Here is a 16,219-nt window from a genome sequence, read left to right on the forward strand (position 1 = left end):
AAATTGGGTTGGCATAAAGTATACTCTATAAAGAGGTTTTGTGCAGCAGATTTAGCTAATGTAACTCATCTTTCGATCTCTTGACTGCTGCTTCCGTGAGCATTGATTGTGGATCTAAGCAAGACAAAAATCCTCAACAACTTCAATCGGTATGTCGGGCAAGTAGAAGAAAGTGGGTTATGTGAGAAGAATTTGGCATCAGGACTAGAAGAAGGCTTATTTAACAGCCTGCAATATGGAGATGGCACAACTTGCTGAAAATGAGGGGGACTTGAAGCCCACTTGCTGAGGAAGGGGAAGCCTTCAGTTTGGATTGCAGCTCCCGGCTGGTCTCAGGCGGCATCATCATGAAGAACTGTGAGATTGAAGTTGTCCAGGATCTCATCTTGCTTGGGTCCCCAGTCAATGCTCATAGAAGTCACCGTCAAGAGATGAAATGATGGATCCTTCTTGTGTTTGGGTAAATTTGCACAAGACCTCTTTAAAGTATTGAAAAGCAGGGATTTTACTTTGAAGCTAAAGTGCACCTCATCCAAGCCATGGTATTTTCAGTCCTTTTGTGCACATGTTGTGGAAGTTTGACATTGAGTAAGGAAGACCAAAGAAGAATAGATGCTTTTGAATTACGGTGCTGACAGAGAGTATTGAAAGTACCGTGGGTTGCCAAAAGAGAATAGTCATGTCTTGGTAAAAGTACAGCCAGAGTGCTCCTTAGAGGAGAGGATGGCGAGACTTCCTCTCATGTACTTTGGACACGTTAGGAGAGACCAGTCCCTCGAGAATGATATCATGCGTGGGTAAAGTAGAAGGGTAACAAAAAGAGGAAGGCTCGCCACAAGATGGATTAACGCAGTGGCTGCAGCAATGGGTTCAGACACGAACAATTGTGAGGCTGGCACAGGACCAGGGAGTGTTTCGTTCTGTTGCACATAGGGTCGCAATGTGTTGGAACTGAACTGATGGTGCCTAGCAACAGCAGCAGCATGTAGCAACAAGTAGCAAAAGACTTACAGGATGTTAAACAAAAAAAGAAAGTACATTTACAGCCCAGTACCATTTCTGTAAGTGGCACATGTACATCCAAATAGCACTGACCCTTGTAATGGTACTAACTAGGCATAGTAACATGAGTGCCTAGGGTAGAAGTTAACGGGATTAGGAATCTGGGAGCAAAGAGAAAGGATTTCAAATGAGAGTGGCCTTGCATAGACGTAAGGTGATAGTGCACTTTTACCTGAGATGAAAAAGGAGCAGAGAAAATAGAGCAAGAGAAGCTGTTCCCCCCCTCCCCCCCTTGCTGTGAACCCTAACATGACTATTCATAGTAGGATCCTTTTGGAGAAAGGTAGTCTTTCTTTCTTTAAGGGGTTTCCAGCATACGTTTCTGAGTTTTGGCTTTCACAAAGAATTGGGATGTAGGTACCAAGAGTTTTAAAAGCTGTGAGGTGATAGATTAGTGAGGTAACCCAAGGATTTGCAACAATTTTGGTAGTGTTGGACTTGTGGAATACTCTGGTTGGAAAATATAGTGCTAACAGGATGTTCCAACAGCACTTTATGCAATGATGGAAATGTTTTCTAGTTATAGTACATAATAAAGTAGCCACAGATGATTATTGAGAATTTCACATGTGGTTTATGTGACCAAGAAACAGAATTTTAAATTGGATTTTAATTTAAGTAACTACAATGGTGGCTAATGACTACTGATTCAAAGGACAGGTCTAGAAAATTCAAGGCCACAAATTAAATCACCTAAGCTTCTAGGTGCTAATTCTTTGCTTTGGAGTACTTTGCTGTTTTGTATGACTTGCTAGTATGTTTTTGCTATCTTACCTTTCACATTGTTTAGGTGGCACAGGAGTGGATCATTTCTCCAGTTAAAGATGTTTTCCATCAGTTGCATTTACGGAAATTTCCTGCAGACTATAAAAAATACTGGGAATTTGTAGGTAAGTTCTTTCTCTCTTTTTTTTAAGTTCTTTCTTAATGTAACTTAAAATACATGATGTGATCATTGGTAAGTTCTACTTAAGAGGAGACATTACCATTATTTGAACCTTGGATAAGTAACCTAAGGTGACTTTGTAATCATTTATAGAATATGTTTAGATTCTTAATTCCTGGTGATAGTTACTGGGAGAGTTATGAATATAAAATTCATATCGCACCCCCCACCCACCTCCACCATTCTAATTACAATCGGAGCCCTAGTGGCACTGTTGGATACACTGGTGGACTGCTGGTACACTGGTGGACTGCTAACTTGAAGGCTAGTAGAGCAAACCCACCAGCTACTACTTGAGAGAAAGATGAAATTGTATGTTCTTACAAAGATTTCCAGCCGTGGAAACCCTGTATAGGGCTGCTATGAGTTGGAATTGACTCAGGAACATTGGGTTTGGTTCCATACTTGGCAAGGTCCTACTGCCAGACTTTCTGCTTAGCTTTAAGAATTATACGTGTCTTAGAGATGGGATCATTTTACCTATACTGTGACTTTTTCATTCATTCAGCAAGTTGCTTATGCTCCCCCCCCCCCAAATATTTTATTGTTCTTTTGGTGGTGGAAGTTTACATAACAAGATCAGTTCTGTTTAAACAGTTTCTATATTACCGTATATACTCAAGTATAAGTCAAGCTGAATATCAGCCGAGGCACCTAATTTTACCACAAAAAGGCATAAACAATGTCCTGGAAAACTCGGCTTATACATAAGTATATGCGGTAGATTGTTCAGTGACTTGGTTACATTTTCCATAATTGGTCACATTTTTGTTATTTCCATTCTCGTTCTATTTCCAGTAATCTAGTAGTAGTTGATCATTTTGTCTCAAAGAGAGGATTTTTTAAAATCACTTTATTGGGGGCTCATACAACTCTTACCACAATCCATACAACCATCCATTGTGTCAAGCACACTTGTACATTTGTTGCCATCATCATTTTCAAAGCATTTTCTTTCTACTTGAGCCCTTGGTATCAGCGTCTAATTTTTTCCCCTCCCTCCATCATGGGTCCTTGATAATTTGTAACTTAGTATTTTTTCATGTCTTATACTTTCCGATATCTCCTTTCACCCACTTTTCTGTTGTCTGTCTCCCTGGGAGGGGGTTATATGTCATAATTCTGATAGGTTCCCCCTTTGTCCCAATGCCGTCCCCTTCCCCTCCTAGTATCACTATTCTTGATATTGGTCCTGAGAGCTTTATCTGTCCTGGATTCCCTGTTTTTCCAGCTCTTATCTGTACCAGTGTATATGCTCTGGTCTAGCCAGATTTGCAAGGTAGAATTTGGATCCTGATAGTGGTAGTGGGAGAGAGCATTAAAGAACTTGAGGAAAGTTGTATGTTTCATTGGTGCTGTACTGCACCCTGACTGTCTCGTCTCCTCCCCACGACTCTTCTGTAAGGGGATGCCCAATTGCCTATAGATGGGCTTTGGGTCTCCACTCCGCCCTACCCCTAATTCACAATGATGTGACTTTTTTGTTCTGGGTCTTTGATGCCCGATACCTGATCCCACTAACACCTCATGATCATACAGGCTGGTGTGTTTCTTCCACGTGGACTTTGTTGCTTCTCAGCTAGATAGCCACTTGTTTATCTTGAAGCCTTTAAGACCCCAGATGCTGTATCTTTTGATATCCAGGTACCATCAGCTTTCTTCACCACATTTGCTTATGTACCCATTTTGTCTTCAGTTATTGTATTGGGATGGTGAGCATCACAGAATGCCATGTTATTTGAACAAAGTGTTCTTGTGTTGAGGGAGTACTTGAGGCCCAATGTCCATCTGCTACCTTAATACTAAACCTATAAATATATGTTACATCTATTTCCCTATTGTTATATATAAATATATTTACATATGTATATGCCTGTATTTAGACCACTTTAAATGGCCTTTACTTACTAGTTCTTTCCTCTATTTCCTTTTACTTTCCTCTTGTCCCACTATCATGTTTGGCCTTCATTCTGGTTTCAGTAATTTCTCTCGGCTACATTGCCCTTGATCAAGCCCTCCCAGGCCTCTCCTATGCACTTCTCACCACCGGTTTCGGATCACTTGTTGTTCCCTCTTCCCTGGGTTTGTTTAAAACCACTTCCTATTCCCCCCCCCCCCTCTTCCCTTTCTCTCCCTCTCCCATTTCCCCCTGGTCCCATTGTTTTCTCCTGTGGATTGTTTATTCGGACTACCTTATCTAGATCGACTTGCAGAGACAATAATAAGCACACCAAACAACAAAAGAAAACAAAACAAAAAAAACGAAGACAAAAAGGAAAAGCCTATAAATTGTTCAAGGTCTGTTTGTCACCCCCTGACCCCAAAGTTTATTTTTTTTTGGTATTCCCTGGGGAACTTCATTGCTCTGCTCCCCTTGCAGCTCTGTTGCACGCTCTTAGAGCTTTGTCCCCCTCGTCAGGTCTCTCACAATTCCCATACTGTGCCTCCAGTGTTGTCCCTTGAAGCGCTATGGGTCACTGAGGGACCTTTTGTCTCAAGGTGGGGCCGGGCCTGTGGTCCTAAAGAGAGGGTTTTTTAAAAGGAGTGTGGTGCTCACAGAGATATGCTTTACTTTGTAAGCTAATCCGTTAGCTTTTAAACAGGTGACCTCAAGATAATTTCAGTTCTCCTCTAGTCTTAACCAGTGAGTCTGAACTGAGTAAGAATTTGATTTCCATTGCACATGTTTTTGCTATTCTGTAAGATGCGTGTACTATGGCCTTGATGAGACCTGATGTGGTGGCTAGGGGTATCATTTAGTTCTTCTGTTCTTAGGGTAGATGAGTCTGTTGTTCTGGTACACTATTTGACCTGTTAGACTGGTTTCATCTCTTAAGTCCGTGTTCTTCTTTCTCTTTTGCTCCTGAGGCCAATAGCTATATCTCAGATGGTTGCTTGCAAGGTTTTTAAGATCCCAGGCACTACACAAACTCATTGAATTAGATAATAGAACATAAGCCCTCAAAACGTATCCTGCATAGTATTTGGTTATGTTGAAGAAGTGTCTATATTGTCCCCATATGTTATATTAAGGGGGGTTTAAAAAAATCCATGAGAAAATTCCGTTATCTTCAAGTTCCATTTTTCCCCATGAAATTTTGAAGTTCCTTTGTATATATCATATCTCTTACCCAGTGCATCCTTTTCCCTTGTTAACTGACATCATGTGCCTTGGCCTGTGTGTTCTTACTCCACATTCAGTGTTGTTATCTTTCCTGTCACCCAAAATAACAACTATTTACTCTCTAGAGCAGTGGTTCTCAACCTTCCTAATACTGCGACCCTTTAATACAGGTTCTCACGTTGTGGTGAGCCCCAACCATACAACTGATTTCGTTGCTACTTCATAACTCTAATTTTCTACTGTTAAGAATTACAGTGTAACTAGCTGCTATATAGGATGATTTTCATTGTTACAATGAAGCATAGTGATTAATTATAAAACAATATGTAATTATATATCATGAAATATTTGTTTTCCAATGGTCTTAGGTGACCTCTGTGAAAGGGTCATTGGCCCCCCCAAAGGCCTCTTGACCCACAGGTTGAAAACCACTGATCTAGAGTGATTCCATCCCCCTTTCTACACCCCAGCTCACCCCTAGTCCTTGGCAACATTTATTTTTGCATGTGTGCCCATTTTTGTCATAAAAATGAGATCATGCAATGTTTTTCCTTTTGTGATTGATGTATTTCACTCATTTCAATGACCTTCAGATTCATCCAGTTTGTTCTGAGAACTCATCATTATTTATGGCTATGTAGTATATACCTCATTTTGTTTCTCCATTTATTGATGAGCATGCAGGTCATTTTCATCTCTTTGCTGTGATGAATAGTGATAGAGTGAACATGGGTATGTATGTGTCTGTCTCATGGGTGTATGTATACCTAGGAGTGGGATTCCTGGATCATTAGATAGTTATATCTCTAGGTTTCGCTTTTTGTTGTTTTTTGCTGTATTGTATAGTAGTTAGACCACTTTATAGTCCCACCAGTAATGAATAAGGGCTCCAGTTGTCCCATGTCCTTATCACTGTTTGTTTTCTGTATTTTGTTTTGTTTCAGTCAGTGCCATGTTTGTTGGGGTGAGATGGTACTCTCTTGTAGTTTTGATTGGCATGTCTCTAAAGGCAAGGCTATTGAGGCTTTATCTCGTGTATTTTGGACGTGTTGTCAGGAGAGACCAGGCCCTGGAGCAGGACCTCCTGCTTGGTAAAGTGGAGGGCGGCATAAAGAGGAAGGCCCTCAGTGACACGGATTGACACAGGGGCTGCAACAGCGGGCTCAGAAATAAGAACAGTCGTGAGGAAGGGGCAGGGTTGGGCAGTGTTTTGTTGCAATTTTGTCATTGTCAGAACTGTGCCGATGGCCTCTGACACTACCACCACCAATGGCTAATGATTGCGAATATCACTCCCTACATTTATTGGCCATTTGAATGTCTCTGGTACAGTAGCTGTTCGTGTCTTTTATCTATTTTAATAATTGAATTGCGCCTCTGTTTGATTGTTGATGTTTTCTGTATATTTCATAGAGTAGTCTCTTATTGGGTAATCTGTTCCTGTAAATTTTTTCCCAGTCTTGATTAGCATAAGTATTTTATTATTTATTAAAAATTGTGTGGGGTACCAGCCTCCACAAACAGGTCCCAGGGGCGGTTGTGTAACTGAGGGGTAAAATTAGACATCAGGCAAGATAAAGCACACGAATGCTCACCTCCGGGGACGGCCATGATCTCTCAGCAACCAGATCCGTGCAGAGAGCACGAATAATATTTCCATCCAAGGCTTATATATATACACTTACAGGGCATGCAACCCCCCCCTAATTACAGGTAACCACATGCATAACAGGAAAGGGGGGTTGTACAATAGGCGTATGTGCAACAGGAGGGGGATGAGCTAGGGGTGTGCATGCTGTAGGAAGGGGAGGCACTAGGGACAAAATGGGCAGACTGTAGATTCAAGATGCAGCCTAACCTTGGTCCTCCCTGAGTTGGCATGCCCTTGTCTTTGGGCTCTCCTTCAAGCGGACAGTCTACTATCCTTATTAGAAGGGAGTGGACCCACATTCCGGTGGGATAGACCATAGGGTCTGATTGCTCTAGATGGCTGACTACCCTCAGGGAGATAACCTTTAAGCAGTTGGCCTCTAAGTGCGTGGTCATTGACCATATGTTAGCAAGCAGCATCTTGGGTTTGGCATATAATATGGGGGGGCCAACCTGGGGAATAACATTTCAGTTTACCACAAAATAGTATTGATGGAATAGAATCATTTAGAAACAAGGAGACACTACAGACATCCATACCAGATGTACAATGTACCAATTTCAGAGGCGGGTGGGGGGGGGGAGTAGCTGGGGGAGTACAGGTTTTTAAAAGACGAACCAGAAGAATTTGTACTTAAATGGACTTGGAGGAAAGGAAGCTTGGCAAAAGGCACAAAGGGTTAAAACTTTAAACTTAATCAGTTTATTTGTTACAATCTGAGGTTATAGTGTGAGAAGTGTTTAACAAAGCATTTTGTCAAGAGCTAATTTTCTGTGAAATTTTCAGTCTGTTTGCTTATGGCAACAACGCTACCTTAATTACAAATTACAAAGGGTAATTAGTGGGGAATTCTAGTGAGTGAAATTTGTGGGGTTAGGACCATGACTTAAGAATTATTAAATACCTATCATGGTCACAAAGTAATTTTACAGGTTCTAATTTTAACATCATCAGTTCTATTTTCCCCCTTTGTTTACTGACCAAGATATCTTCCCTGAGGACAGCTGTATAAACAAAACATTCTTAACTTTCACCAAAAATTCTTTAACCAAGTTAGAAATCTTGGCCTTTTTCTTTTAAACGTTTTATTTGAATTGGGTCAAGGTTTATAGTACACATCAGTATACAGTTTTAACAGTTCACACATTTTGTTTCCTGTCACTGATTGCAGCCCCCAGGAGATTTAATATCTATGAGGGTCCCATTTCTGTTATTTGTGCATTTATAGTTGTGTTTTGTAATCAGCAAATGTTTTGTAACTTTATGCTGTCTGACAGCAGATGACTCCAGATGCTGAATATTAGCTGTGACGAGTACCCCAATTACTGCCTTCATGAAGCTTACATCCAACTTGGAACATTTTCTTACTACATTGTAAATGACTTTGCAATGTTATTAATAACAGTAGTGTAGTATAGTAAGTAGTTGTAGCTATTCCATGAGCCATAGTTCATTTAATGAAGCTTAGTTTGACATGTATATTTTTATTATAGCTCGTTTCATTTAAACAGTGGATGAATTTCATTGCTTTGTCAAGCAGTATACACATTTTTTTCTTAATTTTATTTTGGTGTTGGGAATATAAAAAGCAAAATACATACCAATTAAGACAATGTAGCTTGTTTGATTTTCAATTTTAATTTCATTAATTGTAAAGCACATTCAGCAAAGGGATAAAGGTATAGGAGTGAAACCCGGAACTAACTAGGTGGCAAGCTTCTCAAATCATCTCCATGTAGAGTTGCAAAGATATGAAGTGGCTGGCCAGGGAAACCTCATTAGAGCAGTGGTTCTCAACCTTCCTAATGTCATTACTTTTTAATATAGTTCCTTATGTTGTGGTCACCCCCAACCATAACATTATTTTTGTTGCTACTTTATAACTGTAAATTTGCTACTGTTAGGAATCAGATGACCCTTGTGAAAGGGTCGTTTGATCCTCCCAAAGGGGTTGCGACCCACAGGTTGAGAACCACTGTTAGAGACTTGGTATGCAAGCTTTCTATTTAGAGTTGATCAAAATCACAGTTATCCTCTGCCTAATAGGTATCAAATTTCAAGGCTCCCAAGAGGAAAGCTGGTGTTGAGCATGAGCCATACTGTTTGCAAAGACATTTTAGGTATGTGAGCCATTCTTCTTAAGTGAATGGTCGGAACCCTCCTAAAATCCAAAATCTTAGTTGCCAGCCAAGAGCTGGCCGGCCTTGTAAGTGAGCATTTCAAAGGATAGAAGTGTCATGAAATGGGATATGCCTTTAATTATTTAAATTTTCTTTACTTTTCTCAGTAATATTTTATAGCTTCCTATGGAAGCCAATCAATAGTCAAATATCTGATTTTTTCATAAAAGATTTTCTGCTTGCTTGAATCAAGATCCAAGCTAGGTTCACCCATTGACAATGTATAAATGCTTTTTTGAAGTATAAATTCTCTTTATTTGTAGACCCCATCCACCCACCCCTTGTAATTTATGTGTTGAGTATTTTGGGTCCTTTGTTTTCTAGAGTTAGTCCGAGTATTGCTAATTGTTTCTCCAAGGGTTTTTTTTTTTTAATTCTCTGTTTTTCCTATCTAAAGGCTTGATCATATTTTTCTTTTTTGTCTAATTTCTGGTAAAACTTTGAAGATCTTGGTGTGTTCCTTCTTTGGAAGGTGCTTAGTACTTTTATTTTGTGATATTCACAGCTGTTGATGTTCTTAGCTTCATGAATATAGGAAGTAAAACGATATTTTAATTCTTACGGATATTTTAATTTTTCATTCCTTGAAATTTCTTCATATTGTGTGGCAAGCTAAAAAAAAAAAAGAGCAAAGTGTCATAGAGGACAATGTTTCTATTTAATCAGCAGTCAAGAGTGTTAGCTATCACCCAAGCCACTCTGGCCCCAAGTAATTAAAGACAGGGAGTTTTAATAATGTGGAATAAACAAGATTTAGGGGCAGATGGAATTATCCTATATGGAGAAACAGGAACTTGGCAAACCTATCATTATGCAGCAAATGCTAGTTGCCTCTTCAGTTTCTGTCCCAACAAGGTGCATGACTTCATAAAGCTTCCTTAAAATATAGGGGGGAAGGGTTTACAAGCAAGATCAGCAAATTACAAAAATAAATGGTAATTGGTCAGCAATTTAAAAAAGGGTTACAAAGTGACAGAATTGGGCTAATACAAAATGGTTACACTTAGGCCAACTAATACAAAATGGTTACATTTACCCTAAATTGGGCTACTTACAGTATCTACCATTTGGCCGGTTACTAGTATAGTTTATAAAACGAAGGTAGAATAAATGCTTGATATTTGACTAGTTTTCCCAATAATGAACTAATCCAGAAGTAATGACTAATGATAATAGCAATAACTAATGGTTTTTGATTTAAACATCTGTATAAGCTAATGGATTTACATATTTTTGTGCTTCAGTTCATTAGAGTTGACTCCTGGGCCCTATAGCCAGAGAGAGCCATACCAGTCTTTGATCACTTTCTTGCTATTTGGTTTGATAGGATGCTCCAGTTTCAGATAATGTGCTTTGCTGTCCCATAACTGACCTTGCAGTTTTTAAAGAAGCCTTGGTATCTTTTAGTAGAAATCGTATTTCAAGACCAATCTGAACACACTGCCAAGCCATGCTCATGTAATTTCTCTCCTTTTATTTAGATCACTGTGGGTTGCCGTGTAATTTGTCTTACAAAGTCTTTCAAAAAGCATACATTTTCTTTCTGATGACATCAGCTTATTAAGGTTTTTTTTTCCCTTTTGTATTCTTGCTTCTTCTGTGTTTTAGGAAATCTTTGCTTAGTCCAAGTTTACAAAACTTTATTTTTTCTAACAGTTTTACATTTTATTATGTTTAAGTTGATCTGTTTTTGAGTCAGTTTTCATGTATGATATGGCTTGATTTTTTTTATTAGATAATTTAATTATTTTAGTGATAATTTTTTAAAAGGTCATTTTCCCATTGACTAACCTTAGCACTTTTGTGGGGGGAAATGACTTTTCTTTTATTGTGGGTATATTGTTTCACTATGTTTTTAGCTAGTATATCTCTTATCTATTTGATACCAATTCCATAATCTTGTTTTTGGCCCTTTTTTTCCTATGCTACAAAAATCATAGAAACGCTTAGTAAGCAAAACTATGAAAATGTGAAGCTATTATTTCTTTTTATTTTTTTAAATCATTTTATTAGTAGCTCATACAACTCATCACAATCCATACATACGTCAATTGTGTAAAGCACATTTGTTCATTCATTGCCCTCATCATTCTCAAAGGCTATTAATTCTTGACATATCCTCTATTTAGGTCTATATACTTCTGAAGATAGTATTTTCTTTCTCTGCAGAAGTCTGCTGTCTCTGAGTTACACCACATGAAAATAACAGTTTTGTCATCCTGAAGGAACTCAAATTGTGTTCCTTCTAAAGGTCCTTTTTTAAAAAAATTGGGTAACGAGAAGTCTCGGGGCAATATCAGGGCCATAAGGTGAATGGGATAAGATCGATTTCTCTATGAAATTCTCATAGAACAACACTTGCTGTTCTCTAAGAATGAGAAAGTACATTGTTGGGATGGGAAAAAATTCTTATCATAGCTTATCTGACCTTTTGGTCACCAGTGCAGTTTTCTATTAAAATATCTTCTTGATAAGCCCCCAAGTCACACTGGTGGTGTAGTTGGTTACGTTTTGGGTAGTTAACCATAAGGTCGGCAGTTCAAACCCACCAGCCACTCCACAGAAGAGAGACGAGACTTTCTATATCCATAAAGAGTTAGTCTTGGAAATCCCCAGGCATAATTCTACCCTATATTCTAGGGTCTTTATGAATTGGAATTGAGTTGGTGACAGTAAGTGAATAAACCCCCTGTAATTGGCCTATGTCCTTCAATAAAATTTGTTCAAGAGTATCTCTTTCAATTCCATAATATCTTTATTGTTATTCTTTAATTTTGAAAGTGGAGGAAATTGTATTAAAAATAAAACTAAGCCTCTTAGGGAAAATTATTAACTATCTTTGAATATTATGATTTCTTTAATTTGGGCTTTTAGCCATTTTTAAGAGAGCCTTTAGAGTATATAATCAGTGCTTGGAATTTCTGATTGCCTATATACGCGAGTATAAGTCAACCCGAATATAATTTTACCACAAAGACTGCATTAAAAATGTGATTAAAAACTCCGTTTATACACGAGTATATGCAGTAGATTAGGCTACCAATGTGAACTTTATACAAAATCCATTATTATTAGTATTGTGTACTTACAGGTTGACCGGAACCTGCAGTACACCGCGTCAGTGAGGGGCTTGATTGAGGCCACTCTGCTTGTTGCTTTTGTGGTCACCACTCACCTGGCCAGCAATGCCCCAGTGGCTTCTTAGGCGCTGCTCTGAGCACTGTCAGTCTTTACACTAAGAAGCTGGTGGTACTATGGGAATAAAACAAATGATGATAGGGGAGGAGGCGGTAGAAGAAGAGGAAGAGGAATGTGTGGTGGAAAGGTTCTCCACTGTTGGGTGGTAAAGGGCAATGTGGAATACTTGTTAAAGTAGAAGGGTTTCTAAGAGGAGGACAACACACAGGAGCCAGAAGAGAACCTGAATTGTCCCGACCTCGTTGCTGTTTCTGTAGTCACACAAAACCACTCATGAGACAGAAAATCAAAGGGAGGCAAGTGAAAATCTGACTCTGATTCAGAAGATAAGGGAAAGGAAGTACACCAAAGAAGGAAAACGTCAGAAAAGCCATGAGGTTTGGAGACAGTAGATTATTGGAGATCCAAACTCCAGTGGAGAAGTAGTGTTCTGTATTAAATGGAAAAACTGAAGACCTTTAGTCCCTACCAAGGAAGCCAATGGCAAGTGCCCATGGATGCCATATCTTTTTATGAGGAAAGACTGGCATGGCATTCCTGCCCCTCAAATGATGCTGACAAAACAAAGATGACAAGAACTAATTCACACGGCTGTGGGTTTAAAGGGGGCGGGGGGTGTAAAAGGTTGTACTTAACACTATAGAAGGGGCTTGAGAAGATGTCCTTTGAGGAGCCAGTGTAGTTTCTGTGCTCTGCAAGCAAGCATCCCAAGTGCTTTCAAGCAGTAGACATTGCACACCCATCCCAGTGGAGGGGAAGCAGATGTTTCACGGCAACCCATTCTGTACTTTGCTGAGAAATGCAAAGGGCTTTCTATGAAGGACAAAACTTAGAGAATAGGCGGGGGAAAGCCAAGAGATACTGTAGATCTTCAAAGAGCATCTCTACACAACTTCCCATAATGTTAACTACTGTTTTGTAGTATAGCATGTAAAGTATTTTCGGCTATTACAGGTGTATTATTTGGAGTTGGGAAGGTGGGTGGGAAAGAGGGAGATGGGTACGATCATTTTTGTTAAAATTTGAGGCCTGTTTGGGGAAATGCTGAAACAATAGAATAAACAACTATTGATTTGGTTCTATCTCCAGAATATATTTCCTTTAAAAGTAAAAAAAAACAAAACCTGATACTAACACAGAGACTTCCAGGAAGATGGCGCCCATGTAGAATTACCCGCTCTGCGTTTCCATTGTTAGATCAGAGAATCAAGAAAATGTGGCTGTTAGCTGGAGAGCCAGAGCAGCCGGAGACCCATGAGCAGGCTGGAGATCCAGAGCAGAGCTCTTGTCTTCTCTTGGCTGTGGATACCGAGCTAAGTCAGTTTCCAAGGACATCCTCAGTTAATGACAGCAAGGTGGTCAAACTGCCTGCCCTCATGTCCGGTTCCAACCCCAAACATCAGAATTACTGTCCTGAGGGTAGGGGAAGAGGGGGTGGGTTGGGGAGGCAGACCTGATAGCATTGATGAGTGAATAATCCCAATTGAGGGGAGTGAACAGCAGAATTGTATGTGAGTGGCTGTATTAGATGATGTAAGATACAGAAATAATTAAGGATTCTTAGGGGGTAAGTTAGAGGAGATACAGAGGAGCTGATACCAAGGAGTTCAAGAGGAAAGAAAATGTTTAGAAACTGATTGTGGTAGCAGTTGTACAGTACTGCTTGATGTAATTGAACTATAGAATGTTAGGATATATGTATGAGCTCCCGATAAAATGATTTTTTTAAGTTTTTGGCAACATAAGTGAGGACCAAAACTTTTGAAAGTGCTGGGACCTAGAAATGATTACCGTAACTAGTACCAACACTGCCATTTTGGAATGGAAACCGACTGAGGAGAGAATGTTTTTACTGGAAGTCTGCACAAGCAAATTGTTATGTCTTAGAGGTGCTCATTCTTAAAGCTGCCAAGAAGAGCCTTCCTATTCCAGTCAGTCAGAAATACCAGCTTGTCCACCTAAACTTTTGGCTGAGAGCTCTTTAGGGGAGGGTAGGAGATGGTGGGAGAGGAAGTGGGAGACCAGGAAAATCAAAGGCCTGTGAATGCTTTTATATGAAAACTATTGAAGCCACTTCGTTTTATAACTTTGGTGTCAGAGTTAAATCACTAACAGCACAAATTTCACTGAATCAGTTTTAAGGGTTGAAAGATTTCAAAAAGCCCTGGTCTCAGGAGTGAACTTTCACACCGGGCCATGGCTCACTTTAAAAAAAAAAACCACCCTAAAATTAACTGATAATCAAAATGCTTTTGTCTCATCATGAGGTTCATGCGTTTTTGACATCATCTAAATTGCATGTAGAGCTGCAATGTGAAGTTGTTTAGACGTGTTAGGTTTCTGTGTAAACTGTTAATGTCATAGCGCCTTTGCCATTTGTTTGTCTTAACTATAAATTCCTTTAAAAAGTTTAGAGATGTAATAATTTCTTTACAGAAAGCTTATTTAGTATAATTATGTTAACAGTTACATAACTACTGATTTCTTGTTATTTTATAGTTTATCTTGAGGAAAATGATCTAGCTAAACAACTTCATCCAAAGGAAAATGATTTGGTGTTCTTGGTTCCTGAAAGATTAAATGGAGAGAACAGCGATGCAGAAATAAATGTCTTACTAGATCCCTTTAAATATTATTATTGTGGTTATGTTTATAAATTTCGCCGCACTTCAGTCAGTAAGTAAACAGGGGTAATGAAAATGAATCTATTAGACAAATGTTAGAGAATCCATTTTCCTAATCTCCTTCCAGATTGTTTAACCAACCATGTATTTGTTAATATATTTCCCAGGCATGTATTCTTCTGCTGATTACTAGTCAATTTAAAATCATTCTTTTAGTTTTTTTCAGGCTCACCTGGAAAAGGCCCAGGATTTACTGCTATTATTAGCAATAAATTTTATTTTCTTAAAAAAAATTATTTTCTTTTTATTTTATTTTAAAATTTTAAAATTAAAATATTTTATAACATTCCTCAGTTTTTGGTGCGTACTTTAGCTTGCTATTTTATTTTTCTTATAAAACAACCAATTTGTGTACCTTAAATCATAATTAAGCCATGGTTTGGGCACTAATTACTCTGCTTCATAGTACTTAACCCGATCTTAAAGGTTTATTTGGTTATCCTACCTCCCCCCAGAATTAGCTTTGTGAGGACAGTAACATGGCTCTTAAGAGGCATGTGCAATAAATGTTTATTGTATGAATTACTTAAATATGCTGGAAAGCATAAGCTACAAAATAACTAATTCTAAAAAAAATAAAATTAAAATTTTAAAAAATAACTAATTCTAAGTAACCTTTTTCACTGGACAGTTGTATTTCTTGGTAACTGAAATTGTTTTTCTTGTTGATAATAGTGCGTAGTGGAAAAGCCGAGTGTTTCCTCTCCATCCAGACGCAAGACAATTTGCCTGTCAATTTGAATGAACGTGTGAAATGTGTGGTGATCAGTTCTCTGGTAACTACACAAAGGAAGTTGAAAGCCATGTCTCTATTGAGTGGCCGGAACCAACTGGCCAGAGCTGTTCTGAATCCAAATCCCATGGACTTCTGTACGAAAGATTTACTTACTACAACATCTGAGAGAATTGTGAGTTATAAATATATGATACCAGGAAAATGCATAAAGCTTCATGTCATAATGTTAGCTTCTACATACTCGTGTATGTCTGCAACAAAGAAATTGTCAGTGTGAGCCCAACTGGGACCTTGTTTAGTGCTTGGTTGGTTTCCTAAAAGATGTGCACGCCTTTAACATTGGGGGGAAATCTATAATTGGGTTACTCATCAGAACCTCAGGAAACAGTTGAGTTATAAGAGTAACATTTTAAAAAGTGAGGTCAACCTCCTACTGAAGGGTTTGTTAGGTTGTTAAAATTCGGAGGTGTAGGTACAATGACTTTATTTTGCATTTGAATGATAGAAGACAACTTGACAGGTGGTAATGCAACAAGTGTGAAGGTGAAGTTGTTATTTTGCATCATTTCTTTATCACTGGAAGAGCTGTATATCTGTAAGTTTTAGGAAATTAACCTAGAGAAAGATACAGGAAACTT

The 16,219-nt window shown here is 38.7% G+C and overlaps 1 protein-coding gene across 2 annotated transcripts in view; it reads left to right on the forward strand.

Annotated features, from left to right (window-relative positions):
• SETX (senataxin) overlaps positions 1–16,219 on the forward strand; it is a 106,025-nt gene that overhangs the window by 47,151 nt on the left and 42,655 nt on the right. For both annotated transcript variants that reach the window (XM_075560584.1, XM_075560585.1), the window contains 3 exons: positions 1,853–1,952; positions 14,661–14,837; positions 15,521–15,753. In XM_075560584.1, coding sequence (XP_075416699.1) covers positions 1,853–1,952; positions 14,661–14,837; positions 15,521–15,753 — 510 coding nt within the window. The remainder of the gene's footprint in view (positions 1–1,852; positions 1,953–14,660; positions 14,838–15,520; positions 15,754–16,219) is intronic.

This window comes from Tenrec ecaudatus, chromosome 10 (assembly GCF_050624435.1).
Source record: "Tenrec ecaudatus isolate mTenEca1 chromosome 10, mTenEca1.hap1, whole genome shotgun sequence".
Lineage (NCBI taxonomy): Eukaryota > Metazoa > Chordata > Mammalia > Afrosoricida > Tenrecidae > Tenrec > Tenrec ecaudatus.